Here is a 17,615-nt window from a genome sequence, read left to right as displayed (position 1 = left end):
AAATACCTTGTAGATTAAATTTTGTTTGTATAGTGAAGATAAGATTATTCAAATGGGTCATAATATATGAGTCTAGACGTCTGTAAGCTACATTATGACATCACATGGGGCTGAGCTATAAACTACAAAAACTCAAGACTTACGAATCCTTGTCATTTATACACAGATTAACGACTTCCTTGGATGTATTGAAAAGGATTTTCTTTTCTTGCACTTTTTAGCACATATCTGATAAATTCAAACTTCTCCAAGGCAAGCTCGTAGCTCTTCTATGCTATAGATAGGCCGCCAGTCACTGTGAAGCTGGTGTGTTCAGAGCAGAGCAGGTTCAGAGGCCTGAGGCATGGCTTACCTCACCCGTAGGCTTCTTTTCAGGGTCTGCATCTTGCTCCTCTTGTTTGATCTTTCTGTGGGTTGCCCTGCACTCCTGCTCTTACTTTAAGCTCTGCGGTTTACACCCCTCACCACTCCTTTCTGTCATCAGTTTCTTTTTGAAACACCAACTGATGTAAACCTAAACGTGTGAAGTTTTTTTAACACTTCTTCCTTTTAACCCTTTTAAGTGTCTAGTCATATGGAACTTGCTTTACTCTCTGAAACTGTGAATGATTTATGATAGAACTCTTTTTCTGTGACCTCAGCTTCAAAAATCTGGGAGGAGCATGGTGTCCCCTGGTGGTCCAGGTGTGTCTGTTTGTGTCGTTCCGACTGAGTGAAGGCTCTCTTCACTGCACGTGGGCCCCTTCTTTTGGTGTTAAATTTGACTCCTGTCATGGTCTTCAGAGAAATGACCACTAAGGAGGGGGAGGAGGAAGGAAACCATGTCACTTTCTGAGAAACAGTCTCTAATTCAGGATCCGTCAGAAGCAGTCTTGACTCTGGGAACTCAAAGCCATATTTTCTTTCTAGTATGAAAACACTCATGAATTTGTGCTCAAAAGTGTCCAAACCTGTGTACACTCAACCCTCACAACACCTAGCAAAAGGCTCCACTTTGATGAATAGGCCTTCTTTTATCTATGTGACTCTCTGTTTACAGGTTTGAGTGATTTCACCTCAATTAATTTGGAGAATTAATTAAGGAGACATGAAATGCTTATCTTCCAGCCAGAGTGTCAAAGAAGTGCCTCACATTATGGTGACAGCACAGATGAACGAAAGATGCCCAAGAAAGGAGAGATTCAATGGTCCATTTCAGCCACCCTTTCTCACATGGAAAAGCCAAGAAACACATTCATTCATTCACTCATTCATATATTATACTAACTTATTATCACCATTAAGATAGATGTGAACAATTAAATACTAGAGTTATTCTAACATCTTAGAAAACAAGCCTTTCATCACAGTGAAGCTTGGGAGTTAGCAAACAGTTTACCTGCAGATCCAGGAAGTTAATACTTACAGCTTTGTAGACCATGAAATCTCTGCAATTATTAAAAGTTGTTCTTGAAGTGTCTAAACAGCCATTGTCACCAGACTGGAAAGTGCTTTCCTTTGAAACAGGAAGAATGGCCTACAAGAAATGTGTTTGAATCAGGAACTATAGCTCATGCTGGGACATAACAACAACCATCAGAGCTTCAGGCTCCAGGAGCTCCAATGTATCTTGAAAGGATACAGCAAATCCATGGGGGACGAAACACCAAGGTGAAGCATAACACCCAGGAGGAATCTGGGAGCCATTTTACATTTCTTCCCTGCTGAAAACTGAAGTTCATGTTCCCACAAAATTCATATAATGAATCCCTGATCCCTGATGGGATAGAATTGGGAGACGAGACTTTTGCCAGTAATTAGGTTATGAGTATGAAGCCATCATAAGGAGAGGCAAATGCTTCCCTTCTTCCTACATCAGGATTCAGCAAGAAGGCAGCCACACCAAGCAGGCTCTCTCTAGGCATCGTATCTGACAGCACCTTGATCTTCACTTCCCCGCCTCTAGAATCATACAGATAGATATGTGTTGTTCAAGCATCCATTCTAGAGTTTTGGTTAACAGCAGGTGTTTTGTCTGGGATTTACAGTCATCAAGGTCTTGCAGTAAGGAAAGGGAGCAATTGCCCCCCTTGAGACTCGGAATGTGTTTGAGTTCTCAGAAATCTCATAATCTTGGCTTGTTTTTTTTTTGTTGGTCTCTTGTGCTGTCTTCCCATTCTCATCTGTAATCTTATTACAAGTAGGACAAAATTAGCACTTCCAATTTCAATACCTGTCTTAAATTCTGTCACATTAACAATATGTTCTTATTCCTGTCGTGTCTTCACACTGCTAGCATTGTCCTGAGCTGTGTACTTCTCATCCATGTGTCTCTAAACAAACGTCTAGCTTTCCTTGTTTGAGCTTTATGAAGGTTGTACTCTGTATAACCTACAACCACTTTTCCCATCATTGCTCCAATTCCTTCATTGTAGGGTGGATGAGAAACCTAGAAAACTTTGTTCCCTCACCACATTCCTCACACATAATCATGTTTCCAGAAATACGCTTACATTAGAAAATAGAAAAGAAACAACCTCTTGACCTGGGATGCTAAGAAATGAGATGAACTTTGTGAAAGACAGAGATTGGGACAGTAGCTGAGAAGTATATGGTATTAAGAACTTCTTTGTTTTTCCCTTGGGGATCAGATACAATGCAGTATATTTGCAAGAGAATGACAAAGATCTAAGGATCCAGGGAAGGCTGTCTGAGTCCTGTGTAGAAGGAGAGCACCAAAACTTCACTTGCATTTGTTCTGGAGTTTGTAAAGAGAGCATAAGTACAGAATTTGATTTCTAGTCTGTAGTAGTCTGTTAGGTACTGGATCTTTAACAAGCAGTCTAATGAGCAATGCCTTTAATTTGTTGCCAATACATAATTAGCTGAAGGCATTATTGCTGTGAGCAAGTCAACTGATTTGATACTGAACACACCCAATCCTAATTACATGGTCAATGCTTGGACTATGTAATTTGTGGAATGTTCAAAATAGATCTTTGTTCAATATAGAAAACTACAATGGAAAAAGCAAGCTCCTTGGAGATAGCAAGAGCTGGCCTCAGCTGTCCACTTTACCAGTTATTAGCTATATGTCTTTTATCTGTTTGGTCTTTGCCAACCTCCTTGTCCACAGCTGTACAGCAGATGTTACCATGTGAGCCTCCTATATCAGAGGAGTGCTCAATGAGACCATGTACACAGCACTGTCTAAACTTGACCTTGCTCTTAGGAGTGGTTAGTGTCAGTTGCCTGTACTTTTTAACACTTTGTACATGGACTATTAGACACAAGTCCTAGACTCAGTTCCTTTGTCACTCTGTCACGTTTTGAAGAACTGAAAGCGTTTTAGATTGCTTTATGGAAGCTTTTCTCATCTTGTTGTCCTTGCTGAAAGGGCAGTGTTACCCCAGTGGGAAGAGAGAGGAAAGAAAAAAAAGCTTTAGGTAAAAAAAAAAAAAAATAAGTAGAAGATATGACAGAGAGAGGTGGGGGAGGGAGGGAGGGAGGGAGGGAGGGAGAGAGAAAGAGAGAGAGAGAGAGAGAGAGAGAGAGAGAGAGAGAGATAGAGGAGTCCTGATGAGGAATGTGGGTTTTATAGAGAAGTCACGAGTTTTTCTCCAAACCAAGTCACACTGCATGGTGCAAAGGCCAAGACCAGGTTATAGGATCAAAGAGACCCATGCTCAGAGCCTGACTTTCATAACTACGAATTCTAAGTTTCTTAACCCCTCAGCAGCTCAGTTTTCAAATAAGAAAAATGGCAAGCTAAATTTATCAGCAGTTTACCCTGTGGTCATACTCTCCATCTAAATTCTCAAGACAGCCTCCATGATATAGAGCTACTGACTTCATTTGACAGATGAAGAAACCTGCTAAAGGGCATATTTGTTGAAGATTACACGCACAGCAGGGTTCTGTGGTAGATGGTTTAGTTCCTTGGTAACCCTTGCACTAAGTCTTCAGTCCGAGCAGGACATGAGGCGGAGAGGTGGTGCTGAGAAGAGCCCAGTAAGCCCTTGAGATGGTACTAACACAGGCCTGCCCTGGCTTGCCCTCCCTTTCCCCACTATTAGTCTCTCCCTGACTGCTTAGCTTTTGTTATCCAGGTAGTAGGTGTTACTGTTCTAGAAATTTTGCTCTGGCTGAGAAGAGCATTACTCAAAAAGGAACCCCAGTGCAGCCTCACCTCAAGCACCCTGCCAGTTTCCCTGTGAATGAAGTTGGGTTGGAGTAACGGCAGTTGACTTCAGTGGTTGTCTGTACTGATTATTGACGGTACTCCTGGCTAAAAGCAAATCTATCCAGTAGGAGAGAAAGCTCTCTCTCTCTCTCTCTCTCTCTCTCTCTCTCTCTCTCTCTCTCTCTATCTATCTTTCTCTCTCTCTCTCTCTCTATCTTTCTCTCTCTCTCTCTCTCTCTCTCTCTCTCTCTCTCTCTCTCTCTCTCTCTCTCTCTCTCTGTGTGTGTGTGTTTGTGTCTCAGCACGGGGTTGATTATTCTCTTTTTCAAGTATGTTTGCCTTTCTCAAGTTCAGTTGTACTATATTCAACTATTGTCTCATATCTTGATGCCTATCTCTTCTATTTGTTCAGCTTGTGTTTGGACATCAAATGAGTAGCATTGCCTGGTTTGTTCATTCATCACTGAACCATATTAACTACATCCTAGATACCCTACTCAGCATTGTGACTTTTAAGTAAATGAGATGTGCCTTTGCTCCAAGTAGATAACACCAAATAATCACACTTCAGTCTAAGTTTAGGACTGGGGTAAAGATAGGCCTTGCCATTTGTACTTGTGTTATGTGTTCTTATAATACCTTGGTTTTCTTTATGTCCTTACTTTCCCACATTCCAATAAAAAAGAAATAATCACATGTACCTGAATTTTTAACTTAAATACCTATGTACAAATGAAATATAAGTTAGTATATTTTAAAGATAAATTAGGAATAAATTTCCTTAATATTTTTAATTTTTTCTTTTCAAAGTATCCATCTTTTCTTTTTTTTATGTTTGTGCATACATGTTTGCTTTTAAGTAAAAGAAAACAAAAAATACTAGATTACAGTGAAAATTTGAAATTATCCTATAATCCTATTTCCAGAACTATTTATTGACTTCTAAAGGTTTTCTACTGCATATATAAGCATATTTATGTGAAAATGTGCTTTTCACCCCTCCCTCTCATCAGAGCCTGTTGGGACATTAGACATCTGGTACATGAAACAGAACATCAGCTATAACAGACAACAGATCTCTCTTTTCTGGAAGGTAAGCTTTCAACTTAAAACTCAAGGAGAGTATATACTTAACTGAGTATGAGAACATATCCTTCTGCTTCCATCGTTGCTTCGGTACGGCACTTTAGGGATAGGGGAGCTCAGACAGTTCCAGCTGAGTTCCCTCCTCCAATCTTCACATCCTTGCTTCATCCAACTTCCATGCCCAGCGTTCCTGCCTCTAAACTGTACCCTCCCTTTTAGCCACTACTCTTCCAAAACTGTGCTCAGCGGAGACTTTCTGTCTTATTGAGTCATTACCGGGGAACAAAAGGTAAGAAAATTTTAAGTGTGGATGTTTAAGAATTTTTCCCACAGTTATTCGAAGAGAAAAGATTTTAAGAAATTGAAAGTAATTTAAATGATAATGGAAAGAGACCCCCCCATCATGAATAACAGAAAATGAGAGCCCACCTTTCTTATGAAGAACCAAAACTACACCTGGGCTGAAAGCCACCATGACTACCTCATTTAGTTCTCACAATCTTGGTGGGTTAGGCCCTAGATTTTCACCTACCAGATGAAAAAAACAGAGAAAGGCAGTGTATGCCTAGGGCCATCTCACCACTAAATGGAGATGGGGACTTGAGAGCCTCTCTAAATCTTTTTCTTCTACTTGATGAGTCATCTTTGTTGAGTCAAAATTCTGTTTGAAATCAACTCTGACTGCAAGCCCACAGGACAAGGTTTCCAGGTGAGGTGTACTGTATTTTATTTTTCAAATATCCCCCCACCACACACACACACACAGCATCTGGTGTAAAAGAATCTATTAAAAATAACTCATTGCATCATGACCAAGTCCTTCACTTGGAAACTAACATCGCAATTCAAAATGAAGTTGCCTTCAAGAGCAATGTTCAAAGTAAGATATGCTGAGAACCATATTTGTAAATGAAAAATCCAGCTTGGATGCTTTGTAATAAGGCTGAGATGATATTGCATTGGACGGAGGGCTCAATGGCATGCATATGAGTGTTCTTTAATAACACTGGAGCACCTCAAAACTGCAAAGAAGGGCACCAAAGAAGTCCAAAAGAGATCTCTACCAGCCTGCAAAGACAGTGGCAGAGTATTATTCTTGAATGAAATGAAATGCAAAATTTGTAGTACACTTTTGTAGGGAATGAGTAGGTGCTGAGTGGGTGCTGCCCCTGTAGGGAGGTAGTACGTGTGGGTGGAGTGTAAGTATACTCACATGCGTATCTGTGGGCGGGTGGGTGGGTGGGTGGGTACATTATGAGATTGTGTCATGTATGTGTTAATGTGTTTGTATGTATATAAGGGATAAATATGTACACTAGAGTTTGTATATATAAGGGAGTGATTATGTGAGCAGGTATGTAGGAATGTGCACATATAGGTATGTGTGTATGAGTGAGTGAGGATATGAGTGGGTAGAAGTTTACATATGTGGGTAGAGGGTTGTGTGAAGTCTATAGATGTGTACCTGTATGAATGTTCGGGCCACTAAGGGGAGAAACAGTTTACAGCTTTGTTATGTTTCCACCGTTCATCCTTTTCTTGTATCTGTGTCTGCTGAAAACTTCATTTCCTCAAAAAATATCTTGTACTTTGTAATATTTTTAATTTATTATTGTCTGTGTGAAATGTGTATAGAAGACAAGATTTGGTGAAACCAATTGTCTTCTTTTACCATGTGAGTCACAGGGATCAAACTCAGGTCATCAGCCTTGGTGGTAGTGCCTTTTCCTGCTTACACCATCTCACTGGCCCAATAAACTGTACTTTTTTTTATTCACAGCTATTTTTTAAATTATGCCCTATCTAGACGTATAAAGCTCTGTGTTATCTAAGAAATGGAAGAAATGCAGTACAGAAGAAATACTGCAGAATCTGTGGCAGGTTCTGTACTCACCAGGGAGCATCCTGAAAGCCTCTTCCCACTGTCCAAGGCTTCATGCCGTTTGCTCTGATTGCATACCTGTTTGAATCCATGACTCCTGTATGCCTTTCCCCCAGAGCACACATCCTTTAAAGAAAAGCATCATTCAATGTGTGGGTTTAGATAAGGACTGAAAGAAACATGGCAATATGTTAAAGTCACATTGGCCTCTGTACTTGCCTATTAATTTCTTAAGTCTTGACCATAAAAATTATGGTTGAGGTCCATTGATGTGGAAGAGCAATATCTGTGTCCAAATGAAGCTTCACTCTCTCAGGAGCTCATGCACTCTGCCATTCAAACAAGTGAGCGCCAGGCGTTGGTGGCACACGCCTTTAATCCCAGCATTTGGGAGGCAGAGGCAGGCGGATCTCTGTAAGTTCGAGACCAGCCAGGACTACCAAGTGAGTTCCAGGACAGCCTCCAAAGCCACAGAGAAACCCTGTCTCGAAAAACCAAAACAAAAAAACAAAAACAAAAAAAAAAAAAAACAAGTGAGCAAACAGCTCAGAGCTAGACACTTGCTGCCTGGTGGGATGTGGAAGCCCCACCCACGCCTTGCATCCCAAAGTTAACAGGCCATCGGAGAACAGACATAGGAGCAGAGTGATCAGGATTACTTGTAGGTAAGGAAGAGTTCAAGTGTGAACCAAAGAGATTCTTGTCAGTCACCCTATAGATCAGTAAAAACAGTAAGAAGCAGGGAAGGGATGTCACAGCCAGTAAAACTAGAGCTAGAGCCAGAAGCATGAGTTCCCCCAGGACAAGAGTGAGAGGACATTTGTTGGGAGACCTGGAACTGACTCATTATGGAAAGTACCATCTTGATGAAACACTGTCCTGTAGAAATGGAAGACGAGTCATTGATAGGAGCCACATGTGTACTTTAAGTATTCTTCTAGTCACACTTAATTTACTTAGAGTTTGTTTTTAGTTTCAGGGATTGCACTGTTGTTGATTGTTTGAGACAAGGCTTTACTATGTATCCCAGGTTGACTTTGAACTCACTATGGAGTCCAGGATGGCTTAGAATTTGCAGCAATCTACCTGCCTTGAATTCCCAAGTACTGAGATTACAGACTTTCTCAAAAAAAAAAAAAAAAAAAAAAAAAAAAAAAAACAATGGCAACCGCCTTTAATCCCAGCACTCGGGAGGCAGAGGCAGTCGGATCTCTGTGAGTTCGAGGCGGGGCTGGACCAACAGCCTCCAAAACAATACAGAGAAACCCTGTCTCATAAAACCAAAAAAAAAAAAAAAAAAACCAATGGCAACAAGCAAAACACAGCAATAAGCATGTCTTAGAGTTTCTATTCCTACAACAAAACACCATGACCAAACAGCAAGTTGGAGAGGAAAGTGTTTATTTGGCTCATACTTCAACATTGTTCTTCATCGCTGAAGAACAGAACAGGAACTCAAACAGGGCAGGATCCTGGAGGCAGGAATTGATGCAGAAGTCATGGAGGGGTGCTGCTTACTGGCTTGCTTCCCCTGGTTTGCTCAATCTTCTTTCTTATAGAAATCAGAACCACCAGGCCAGGGATGGTACCACCCACCATGGCCTGGGCCCACCCCCATTGATCACTAATTGAGAAAATGCCTTACAACTGAATCTCACGGAGGCATTTCCTCAACTGAGGCTCCTTCCTCTCTAGCTTATGTCAAATTGACACACAGAACCAGCCAGTGCAAAGAGCATCAGTAAAATGTTGATGATTTGTTATAGGATTCCATGCTTTCTTCTTTCCTCTACAGTCCTTGCCCTATCTGAGATGGACACAGCATTTCCAAAGACAGTTTTTATGGGAAGAAAGATTTCTCTTCCCCAATTGCTAATTATAGTTTATTTCAGCTGAAAGGTAGGGGGTCTGGTTAAAAAGCAGAATGTGGCCAATGACAAAAATGGAAAAGTCGGGAGAAGAGAGTTACCAAATTAGAAAGAAGAAACAGAAGAGGAGATAGAATTTTGCTTTCATAAAAGGCTCCCTTATTTTACAGCATTTCTAGGTGATAATTTAGATAGAAACAATGATGGCAGGGCAACACTCCATGAGATTTCATTCTTGATTCAATCAGCTCAGAAGCAGAGCAGCAAGGGAACAGCTCATGTGAGTGCTAACTGGTCCCACTAAAAATCCATCCTCTAGCCTAGACAGAGCTGTGCTATCTGGTTCAAGTTCTGTTTCTCTGCCATGTGATTGTGTTTTTATGTGTCCATCTGCACATGTGTATATGAATATGCATGGTGTGTGTATGAGACTGTATATATATTATATATATATATATCTGTGTGTATATGTGAGCAATGTGTGTGTATCTGTTGTATCTATGTGTGTATATGTTTGTGTTATGATTTTTAATTTATTTTTGAAAATTTCATATAATGTGAGGTTTTTATGTCATATATGCACACACTGAATTATGCTGAGACTCATTATTGTCTGTTGCCAAACCACCTTGCTAAACTCCTTGTTTATTTTTAACTAGCCCTGCTCCTACTTTCATGTCTCTTTTCATGAGTATGTGACCCACTGGGTTTTAATTGAGGTTGCATACATGAACATGAATGATATTTACTGAAGGCTGAGCAATTTATTAGTGACTACACCACTGAGGAAAATTACTCCCCTGCCACAGCAACCCACTATCAATTGCTCCTTAAGGAGGAGCGAGTACTCATGAGTCCCTTCCCTATCCTAGATAGAATATTGATTAGGCCTAATCTCACACATATCTTGTTCAAGTAACCACAGCTACTGCTTCGTGATTGCAATTGCCATGTCATTCCAAAAGACAGTGTTTTACAGCACTCTTCCTCATCCTATGTTCTTTCTGCTTCCTTTTCCCTATTTTTACTGAGTCTTGAAGGGGATGATATAGATGTGCTGTTTAAGATTGATTTTATTTATTTATTTTGTATCCTGCCACTTTGTAGAAACTGCTTATCAGCTCCAGTTTTTCTGGTAGAGTATTTATCTTATGCACTAAATCATATTATCTGCAAATAGGGAAACTGAATTCTTCCTTTCCTATTTGTATTTCCTTTCATTATCTTCCCTTGTCTTATTACTCTAGCTATGACTTTATGATGAATAGGGGTGGGAAAGTGGACACCCTTGTCTTGTTGGTGATATTAACAGGTGAGCATAAATAGCCTTTGTTGTACTGAGAGATTCTTTTTCCTCCACCCTAATGTCGTCCTGGGTTTTTAAGGTGGTTTCTGTATCTATTGCAATGATCATGTGCTTTCTGTCCCATGCATGTGTTAAACAATCCCTGCACCACGAGTGTAAAGCCAACTTGGTCATGAGGATATTTTTGTTGTGTTCCTGTGTTCTGCTTGCAACTGTCTTGTTGAGAATTTTGTTCATTTATGTTCATCAGAAAGATTGGTCTATAGTTGGCATATACTTTCCTTTCATTGTCATTTTATCTGCTTTTGGTATAAGAGTATACTGGCTTTGCAAAGACTTTGGAATCCTCCTTTCCCTTCCATTTTACAGAACAATTTAAGAAACACTGGTTGTAGCTCTTTTTTAAAGGCCTTATAGAATTCTGCAATGAATCCATATGGATCTGGGCTTTTTTTTTATTACTGCTCCAATTTCATTGCTTGTTACAGATTGTTTAACTTAATCCACTCAGCTTGGTTTAACTTTTGTAGGTCATAGACATCTAGAAATTCATCCATTTCCCTTGGGTTCTTCCAGTCTAGTGGAATGTAGGTTTTAAGGATATGTCATTTTTATGCATTTTATTGTTATTTCTTGCAATGTCTTTTCTTCCCTAATGTTATATTATTTGAGTTTTTTCTTTCTTTTGGTTAATTTGGCTAAATATTTGTTAATATTGATTATCTTTTTAACAAACTAATTCTACTGATTCATTTCTTAATATCTCAATCTTAAAATTTGTTAGATGTTGAAGTAATATTTAACTATATTAAATTAAAGGAAATACAATATTAAAGTTAGTATCACCGATTCTCTTTTTTAATAGAATATCTCTTATTTATTTTTTGAGAATTTCCTATATGTTGTAGTAGTTTGAATAGGAATTGTCTCCATAGACTCATGTACTTGACTGCTTGGTCATAGGGAGAGGAACTATTAGGAGGTGTGGCTTTATTGGAGTAGATGTGTGTAAAGAGAAGCTTTTTCTTTGTGAGGAGCCTTCCCGCCAACCTGGTTCTAGAGCTGTATCAGTCCCAAATAAACACACAAGAGGCTATATTAATTATGAAGCTGTTGGCCTTGCTTGTTTCTTACTGGCTAGCTCTGACTTAAGTAATTACCCCATAATTGTTAATCTAAGTATGTTTCTTACCGGAGAATAGTTCCGGGCTTCCTACCCCATGGCGTTACATGTTGACTCTCCTGTGTTTCTCCTTCCCAGAGTCCTTCTGGACTCCTAGTCCCTCCTATCTAGATTCCCTATTGGCCAGACAGTGCTTTATTGACAAATGCACAGGACTTCCCCATCATCTCCTCTTTTCTGTTTAAACAGATGTGTTTGTGTTAAAGGAGGTATGTCACTAGCAGCAGATTTTGAGATCTCAGATGCTCAAGCCAAGGCCAATTTGGCAGTCTCTTTCTGCTGCCTTTAGATGCAGATGTAGAACCCTCTTAGCTACCTCTCCAACACAATGTATGCCTGCGTGCTGCCACGCTTCCCACTATGATGACAACGGACTGTAACATCTGAACTGTAAGCCAGCCCCAGTTAAATGTTTTCCTTTATAAGAGTTTCTGGGGTCTTATTGACTCTTCACAACAATAGAAACCTTAAGACAAGTTGGTACCAGGAACTGGGGTATTGTTGTGATATGCCAGACAATGCTTTTGTTTGGAAGAATGTGGACTTTGGGACTTTGGGTTAGAAAAGCAGCTGAACACTTTAGGTGGGACTTAATAGGCTATAGTAATAGGAGCATGGAAGACAGTGGTACTGAAGGTGATTTGAACTCTGGCAGCCTGACTCAAGAGTTTTCAGAAGAGAAAATTTTTAGTATGTGACCTAGAGATGTTCTTGTGATATTTTAGCAAAGAATATGGCTGCTCTTGCCCTTGTCCAAAAAGTCTGTCTGAGGCTAAAGTGAAGAGTTTTCGATTAGTACCATTAGCAGTCTAGTATTGACTCTATCATGTGGTTACTAGTGTTCACTCTTAAGAAGATCTATAGTGAAAAGAAGCAAGCTAAGCAAGGAAAAATACAAAATGGGCAGGTCAGGGAGAAAGGGGACTCTAGGAAGTGGAATGGAGCTAAATCTTGTGTTCAAGGAGATAAACAGACTAAAGAAAAGTCTGCTGTTATAATAAAGGGAGTGGTAACTTCAGGGCAAGACTCCACCAAGCTAAGCTTACAACTTGTGAAAAGGGATTAAAGAAAAGCTTAGGGCTGGGTGAACTTTAATCCTAGCACTCCAGAGGCAGAGGCCAACCAGGTCTACAGAGTAAGTTCCAGGACAGCCATGCTTAGGCAACAAAGGAAACCATCAGAAACAGAAAGCTGGTGAAGATATAATTGATCAAGGTGGCCATGTTCCAGCCTCATCAAGCAGCAAAACTTCACAGTTTTGGCCGTGTGGTTCTAGGCTTAGAAACAAGGTAGAAGAAAAGGGTTGTGAAATCTCCCTCTGCGATTAAGGCAAGTCACTGAGGCCAGGTATGTGTCATGAGTATCCCTACATGAAGGCCTAGTGAAGCCATTGAGTGAAGTTGTGAAGGTGAAGCCTGGATTGTATTGGAGATCCCAAGATGTTGGAGATGCCAGAGCTGTGGGATACCTGCAGAGGAATGCTCTAATAGGGAGTGGAACTAGCCCAAGAGAAAGAAGTGTGTTGCAGTCAACAAAGCTGAAAGGAATTGGAGACCTGAAGAGCTCTTTGACATCAGACATGAAGATGCAGAGTTTAACACTTGTCCAGCTGGTTTTTGGTTTTGCTTTGGTTCAATATTTCCTCATATGCTCCCTTTTGGAATGGCAATATATATCCTGTATCATTATATGTTGGAAGTATGTGATCTGTTTTTTTATTTTAATTTGACAGGGATTACAGTTAAGAGATTGCATGAATCTCAGCAGAGACTTTGAATTTTGGGCTTTTAAACAAGTTTGAAACTGGTATAGACAATGGGGACTTTTGAAGTTGAACTAAATGCATTTCTGCACTATTTATAACAACAAGCTTGTGGGGCCAGAGAGTGGAATGTGGAGGTTTGAACAGGAAAGGGCCCCTATAAATTTCTGTGCTTGAATGCATAGGGATGGCACTAACAGGAGGTGTAGCCTTTTGGGAATAGGTGTTGCTTTGTTGGAGGAGGTGTGTTACTAGGTGGCAGACTTTGAGGTTTCAAATGCTCAAACCAGGCCAGGAGTGGCAATCTCTTCCTGCTGCTTTTGGGTCTAGATATAGAACTCTCAGTGACTTCTTGGCACCATGTATGCCTGCATGCCACCATGCTTCCCACCATGATGACAATGAATTAAACCTCTGAACTGTAAGCCAGCCCCAATTAAATGTTTTCCTTTATAAGATTTTCTGTGGCTGGGCATTGGTGGTACATGTCTTTAATCCCAGCACTTGGGAGGCAGAGGCAGGTGAGTCTCTGTGAGTTTGAGGGCAGCCTGGTCTACAGAGAGAGTCTAGGACAGCCTCCAAGACAGTACAGAGAAATCCTGTCTGTAAAAACAAAAACAAAAAAAAAAAGATTTTCTGTGGTCTCTTCACATCAATAGAAACACTAACTAAGACACATGTAAACAGTGTATCTTTATCTTATCTGTCCTCATATCCCCTTTCTCACTTCTCCCAGTCACCCATCACATATCCCTCTCCACTTCATGTCCTCTCCTTTTTCTTTAATAGCACAATAAATATACTATTGATAGTATTGGCTGGATCTTGTTCAGGTCTTGTGCAGTGAGTTCATGAATACAATGGCCATGCTGTAGTCAGAAGACAGCATTTCACAGTATTCATTACCACCTCTGTCTCTTAGATTATTTCTACCTCTTCTTCTGCAGTGTTTACTGAGTCTTGGCCATGTGGTTGACACAAATGCCACACTTAGATCTGAGAACTCAGGAGTGACTTATTTTCAATACTTTGACCAGTTATGAGTCTTTATCTGCTGACCACTGCAAAGAGATGCTTCTCTAGACAAGGTTGAGACAGCACTAATCTGTGCATAAATATTTAAAGGCCAGTTTAACATGTTTCTTTATCAAGACAACAGTAGTAGGGTCCCTCTAGGGCCTTTGATAACCCTTAACCATGAACTTTTGACCAGGTTTACAATAACAGGCATAAATTCACTCCTATGGAACAGGCCTCAAATCTAGTCCCCAAGTGGTTGGTTACCTCATAAACTTCAAGTTACTGTTTCACCAGTGGACATGTCATACCAGCAGGTCAGCATTATAGTATGCAGGGTTTCCCACTAGTAAGCAGCATAAATGGCTTTTCTCAGCTCTGTGCATAGTACCTTCCAACACTAGAACACTGGCCAGCAGGGAGGAAGTTTTCAAGTCAGTTCCAGCTTGATTTTTCTGTGTCCTGTAACCAAAGTGTTTGTCTTCCCACTTAGTTCTGGTGGGCAACCAAGAGCAATGACAGCAGTCTTTGCTGTTTTGGAAACATTTGAAGCCTCCTTATTCAATAACTCTTAAGGAATTACCCTATAACTGGCACTGAGATTTTCATTTAATAAATGTCTTCTATGGAAGCATTTCTGTCCATGCAGCACCTGTGTTCAAGTTCCTTTTTTAAATTACTATATTTTTTAATTAGCCTACAAAGTAGTGGGCTTCCTTAGGAGCTTTTCACATATCCTTAGATTTTAGTTAACCCACACAAACTCATTGCTGTCTCCTGTCCCTCTGGTACCATCGATGCTTAAACCTTTAACCCCAGTGTTCTCCCTTCTGCCCTTAGATCATATATGCTCTACTCTTTCCTTCTCCCTCTCATAAGCCCTTTCAACTTCCTGATTTCTTCAGATACCCATGTTACACACATAAATTTAATAATTCGAAGCTAAGATTCATGTATAAGAGATAACATACAGCATTTGTCTCTCTGGGATTGTTTCACTTAGTATATATACTTTCTATCTTCATCCATTTTCCTACTAATTTCCTTTTTCTTTGTAGCTGAATAAAATTCCATTATGTATATATACCCCATTTTCATTATATACTCATCAGTTAATAGACATATAGTTCCATTCCTTTTCTAGCTACTGTAAATAGAACAGCAATGAACATGTGTATGCAAGTTTCTCCATAGGACAAAGAACCCTTTAATCAATACCCAGGACTGGTATTACTGGATCATATTGTAGTTCTATATTCAGCTTTTTGAGAAACCTCTATGTAGACTTCCATAGTAGCTGGACAAATTTACACCCCACCATCATTTGATAAGCATCCTCTTTACCCTCATCCTCCCCGGCTCTTATCAAGTCTATGGTTATTGTTATGGTTTTCATGATAACAGCCATTCTGAATAGGAGAGATAGAATCATATAGTATTTTAGATGACATTTCCCTGATAACCAATGATATCAAATATTTTTAATGCTTATTAGCCATTTGTTTTTCTTCTTCTGAGTACTCTCGTGGTTCTATTTTATTGTTGTTGTTGTTGAGTTGTTTGTTTTCATAATGTTTAGTTTCTTTTTGTATTGGTCTGGTTTGGTTTTTAGGTAGGGTCTCTCTATGTGGCCTTGGCTAGTCTATAATTTGCTCTGTAGACCAGAATGGCCTCAAATTCATAGAGATCCACCAGTTCCTGCCTTCTGAGTGTTGGAGATAAAGGCATGTGATACCACACCGCATCCAATGTTGAGTTTCTTGAATTTTTTGTATGTTGTAGACACTAGTATTCTGTCATACATATGGCTGCATTTTCACTTGTTTGACAGCTGCACAAAGCTTTTTCATTTCATGAAATCCTAGTTATTTATCATTGGTCATATCTTCTGGGCAATTGGAGTCTTACTCAGAAAATCCTAACCTATGCCTAAGTGGGTGGGATCCTCTATTCTGTTGATATACATGCCTGTTTTTGTGCCAACACCATGCTGTTTTTATTAGTATGGTTCCATAATATAACTTAAATCAGACCCAGTGGTGTATTTTATGCAGTATTTTATTGGGAACGCATTGAATCTGTAGGTTACTTTTGGGTAGATGACCATTTTTTACAACATTGACTCTTCTAATTCATGAGCATGGGAAACCTATCCATTTTTTAGGTCAGTGGTTGGCAACCTTCCTAACACTGTGACCCTTTAATACAGTTCCTCATGTTTTGGTGACCACCACCCACCCCACCCTACCCCCGCAACCATAAAATCATGATTGTTCCTATGTCATAACTGCAATTTTGATACTTTTATGCATCATAATGTAAATATCTGATATGTGACCCCTGTGAAAGGGTCTTTTGATGCCAAGGCTTTCTGAGCCACATGTTGAGAACCACTGTTGTAGTGTCCTTATCAAATCCTTCCTTAAGTGTTTTAAAGTTTCCATTATGGGGCCAGTTAGGTGGCTTAGTGGGTGAAGGTGCCTACTGACATCAGGGTAGCTTTAGTTTGATTATGGGAACCATATGTTGAAGGAAAATACTAACTTTCACAAATTGACCTCTGGCCACCACACAAACTGTGGTATGCTCACCTATATTATACAGGCTTGTACATACACAGACACATAATGAATAAATAAAATGTAATATAAAAATATAGCCAAGCAGTTATGGCACATACCTTTAATCCCAGCACTTGGGAAGCAGAGGCAGGCAGACCTCTGTGAGTTTGAGGCCAGCATGATCTACAGTGATAGTTCCAGGACATCCAGCGATACCACATAGAGAAACCCTGTCTCAAAAAATCAGGGGGAAAATTAAGTTTTCACTTAACTTTCACATTCTTAGTTTATTCCTTAGTTTATTTAGGACATTGTAAGCAAGATTATTGCCACGATTTCTTTTTCAGTTTACTTGTCTTTGATATATAAGAAAACTAATGACTTTTGTGTGTTACTTTTGTATCCTGCCAATTTGATGAGTGTTTATCAGTTCAAAATTTTTCTGGTAGAATCTTTAGAGTCTCTATGCATATAGTCATATCATCTGCAAATAGATACTTTGACTTCTTCTTTTCCTATCTGTACCCCTTTTATTTCCTTCTCTTGTTTTATTGTTGTAGCTACTATTTCTAGTACTATGCCAAATAAGAGTGAATTAAGTAGACATGCTTACTTGTTCCTGTTGTTAGTGGAAAAGCTTTGCACCTTTCTCACTCTGAATACAATATTATATATGGGCATGTCCTATATAGCAGAGTATCATTAGACATCATTACAATGACATTTTTTCTCTAATCGTGTTTGGTTCTATCCTAGATCTCTGAGCCATCCTCTTAGTTCTGGTGCTT

At 39.7% G+C, this 17,615-nt stretch overlaps 1 protein-coding gene across 5 annotated transcripts in view; it reads left to right on the top strand.

The window, feature by feature from the left end:
* The window catches only part of Il12rb2 (interleukin 12 receptor subunit beta 2), an 83,657-nt gene that overhangs the window by 23,771 nt on the left and 42,271 nt on the right, over positions 1 to 17,615 (top strand). For all 5 annotated transcript variants that reach the window (XM_021230630.2, XM_013117753.3, XM_040738452.1 and 2 more), the window contains one exon: positions 5,176 to 5,255. In XM_021230630.2, the coding sequence (XP_021086289.2) occupies positions 5,176 to 5,255 (80 nt within the window). The remainder of the gene's footprint in view (positions 1 to 5,175; positions 5,256 to 17,615) is intronic.

Source organism: Mesocricetus auratus, unplaced genomic scaffold (assembly GCF_017639785.1).
Source record: "Mesocricetus auratus isolate SY011 unplaced genomic scaffold, BCM_Maur_2.0 Super-Scaffold_100676, whole genome shotgun sequence".
Taxonomy (NCBI): Eukaryota; Metazoa; Chordata; class Mammalia; order Rodentia; family Cricetidae; genus Mesocricetus; species Mesocricetus auratus.
The sequence above is the reverse complement of the archived record's forward strand: the minus strand, read 5'-3'. Positions and strand labels throughout refer to the sequence as shown.